The sequence below is a fragment of the Pteropus alecto genome, unplaced genomic scaffold (genome assembly GCF_000325575.1).
Source record: "Pteropus alecto unplaced genomic scaffold, ASM32557v1 scaffold79, whole genome shotgun sequence".
NCBI lineage: Eukaryota > Metazoa > Chordata > Mammalia > Chiroptera > Pteropodidae > Pteropus > Pteropus alecto.
In genome coordinates, this window is record NW_006494612.1 from 16,758,011 (window position 1) to 16,761,644 (window position 3,634).

At 39.9% G+C, this 3,634-nt stretch overlaps 1 protein-coding gene across 1 annotated transcript in view; it reads left to right on the forward strand.

Moving 5' to 3' along the window:
* Window positions 1-3,634, forward strand: part of NCOA7 (nuclear receptor coactivator 7) — a 125,851-nt gene that overhangs the window by 116,784 nt on the left and 5,433 nt on the right. Inside the window, exons 12-13 of the mRNA XM_006926146.3 lie at window positions 8-113; window positions 1,432-1,584. Of these exons, the coding sequence (XP_006926208.1) occupies window positions 8-113; window positions 1,432-1,584 (259 nt within the window). The remainder of the gene's footprint in view (window positions 1-7; window positions 114-1,431; window positions 1,585-3,634) is intronic.

Below are 3,634 nucleotides of genomic sequence, written 5' to 3' on the forward strand. Positions count from 1 at the left end.
CGAGGAGGCAGCGGCGGAAGAGCACTTGCAGCTACTACGAAGACGATGATGAGGCAGCCCTGCCTATTCTGCAGCCCCACAGTGCGCTCCTGGAGAACATGCACATCGAGCAGGTGGTCCTCCTTGGGGACTTAGAGTGGGATGTCTTCTAGCTCTTAAAAGCACTTCCCAACCCTGACTGCATTTGCTCTTCTCATTTGCGGTGAAAGACGAGCCAGGTTTTAAAAGAAGATCACCAGCAGCCTAACCAAGGCCATAGACACTTTCTCTCTTCCCTAAAGGTTATGGCAGCATTGCCTGCCGCCTCCTTGGAGGTGTGAGGATTTGGCCAGATACTACATCTGTCTCCCAAACCTGAATGAAAAGCCTTTTTTTGTTTGTTTGTTTTCAAAACAATTTTTAACATGTCCACCACAGTCCTAATATGCTTTATAAAGATCCAAATTTATCCTAGTGATTATTGCTAAATTCCAGTGGTTTTAATTTATCAGGCTCAATAAAAGTCATATAGCAGATACACTTTACTTACTTTATGAAGACTACCTACCACTAGGAAGAATTTTCTGTAATTTGCTTTGCAACTTTAAATTTTCTGGAAATCCGTTACTTCCGTTTTATGAAATCCTATAATGTGCTTGCATTTGACCTTTTGTAAGAAATATCTTCCACTTCCCTATCATCTTAGAAACCTGAATTTCAGAGACCTTAACAAATCTGGTTCAAATCCCTCAATTTACAAGTGAGTCTGTGAAGGCCCAGGACAGCCAAGAGATTTGACCACGCAGTTACAGAGATGGGGTTTATTCAGATATTAAAACTGATGTCAAGCATTCTGAAGACTTCAGCACTTCATAGCCTCTTTTGTTTTTGTTTTTTTAAGAGATATGCATTATCGGTCTTTATGGCAGTCAAGTTTAAGCTAACTGTTAATATAGGTGAAAAAAATAGGTGCGATGAGGACAGACTATGTCAGACTACTAACATAAAACACCATGTTTTCTTGTTCCCACTTGTGTGGAAAGCTGCAGCTGTCAGTGGCATCTCTGAGCCTGTGAGAGTTAGCAAGAACAATTGGAGAACCATGAGCTGTTTGGCCAAGTTGAAGTGTAAAAGGAAGAGCATATGCCTAATTCATACTTCTTTATCAAGCTAGGTGCTATATCTTCAAATGTCTAGGGGCATAGTGACCTACAGTCAGACCCCTGAGGGGAAAAGCATGCTTGGGCAGCATCCCTTCCATGCTAAACACCACCACTGATTTCTCATCTCTTTCTTGGTTTATGGTGGCAAATATTTGCTAGAGTTAAGGGGAGCAGTATATAACTCAGTGTGATTTTTTAGTTTGAGCCACAGGCACTTGATTTGTGCTACAAATTCATAAGTGACTTGTGGGCGAACTGTATGCTTACATCTCCATCTTTGGATTTGCAGCTGGCCCGATGCCTTCCGGCAAGGGTACAAGGATATCCATGGAGACTTGCCTATAGCACATTGGAGCACGGGACCAGCTTGAAAACTCTCTATCGGAAATCAGCATCATTAGACAGTCCTGTTCTATTGGTCATCAAAGATATGGATAATCAGGTGAGGCTCGTTCCTCTAACAGAAAACATTTTCTAATGAGGATTTTGAAACCTATGCAACAGTAGAGAGACTAGTACAATGAACTTCTGTCACCCAGATTCTACAAGTTAGCATGACATATTTTGTCATATATACATTATCTGTTTTGTCTCTGTTGGTTCGTCTTTGCCGAAATAGTTTGAAGTAAATCCCAGTTATTATGTCATACTTTAGAATGCATTCCTAAAAAAGAAAATCAAGCTTATCTCTAAATACAGTCACATTCTAAGGAATTTTTTTGTGTGTGTATATCCTCACCATGTTATAGTAAGCTATAATGATATTCTACAACCTAAAGTTGGAGAAGTTTGAAGAAAAAGTCAAGTCTGGATTTGGAGCTAGTTGTAGAAAGAAATTCCAGTGCCATCCCAGAACTTTTTCCAGGTAGCTGAAGTCGTGCCCACAAACCTCATCTGCATGGTTGCTGAGATGGAAGGCCAGTCGAGGCCATGATGTGTGGTATTGGAGGGCCCAGTTGTTATGAAACAGCTGGGAGAATGTACCGTTCGTTGCTCATTGCACTTTCGCCTGTGTTGCAGTTGTTCTTGGAGGTACTGGTGAAATCTGGAGATTACTCCCATGTACCCTACACTAGTACTTCTCACCTCAGTCAGCTTAGAGTACAAGTAGAATCTATCCAGGATTCTTCTATATACTACTCAGTCAGGCTCCTGCTTCACACAAAAAAGGCTTCTTCCAAGTCTGTTCTTTATTCATTTCAGTTTCGTCTGTGTTGTAGCAAGAAAAAAATTCCTTTACATTTTTAAGATGTGGATGCCATTTCTTTCTCTTTCTAGTAGTGAAGCAGGTTTTACTCAGTAACCATTCATTCATTTATTCATTCATTTATTCAAAAAATGTATAATGAGTACCCATGAAGTGTGGAGTACTATTAAGCATTGAAGAGCTTGCTGTGAAGCCATAAATTGTTATCATTTTAGGGGAAATAGATCTTTGCTCTCATAATTTGCTTTGGGAAAATTTAGCAGAGAGATGAGGGTATCGAGGTGCCATCTTTCTCAACTGTGATCTTTCCTGTGATTTTATTGCAGCTTAAGAGTTGTAGTGAGTAGTTTAGCTATTATTATTTTTACTACTATTATTTCCTTATTGATGACATTTAATTATGATCCAAGCTGAATAATAGAGTCAAGTTAAAATTGAAATAATAATAAGAGATTTAGAGTAGAATTACTTAGAGATTTAGCGGAATGTTTGAGAAGTTGGGCACCATGTTCTCCCCATTAATATAGATTATTTCCCCTACTAATATACTAAAAGATAACAAACTTCTTGGGGAATGTGTTTGACCCATAGAGCAGATATTAATGAAGCACAGTTTCACCCAGCTTCCTATTGGTAGTTATGTAAAGAAGGCCTACATCTGCAGTTTATACTGTTTGTCAGGGGGTGGGTCTTGCTGCATCTGCTACCCTCAAGTGACTTGTGTTGTTTGAAGATACCTGAACACTAATTTCTTTTTCCCCACCCCATCTGCCTCCAAGGCAAGAATGTGGCTCTGTTGTGTTTGCGAGTGTGGTAGAACAACACTTATAAATTTATCTGGAAATGAATTATGTAAAACTTTGATATAAAAATATTGCATATGCAGAATGGCAGCAGTAAGGAGTTCTGCAGATTTAATCCCCAGTGAAACAACCATAACTATGGGTGGAAATTATAAAAACAACAGTCACTTAAAGTCTCTGGAAATTGTCCTAAGGACATACGGGCAAGTGAAGAAATATTTATTCAAGAAAATGTAATAAATCTCAGTGAGACGATTCTGTGGCACTTGAAGCACAAGCTGCTCTCACCCCTCAACCCCCAGTGTAGACTGACAGAAGCTTCGTTCTGGGTATGTGTAGACATAAAGAGGGGGCTCTCTCCCCACACCTCCCAGGCAAAGGCTATGATATACTGCCTCTAGGGGCAGGTCCCCAGCACTTCTGAGCCCCAAAGATTTCTGTTTCAGAGACTAAATTTTAGTCAAGTTGCTTAGAGGAAATGG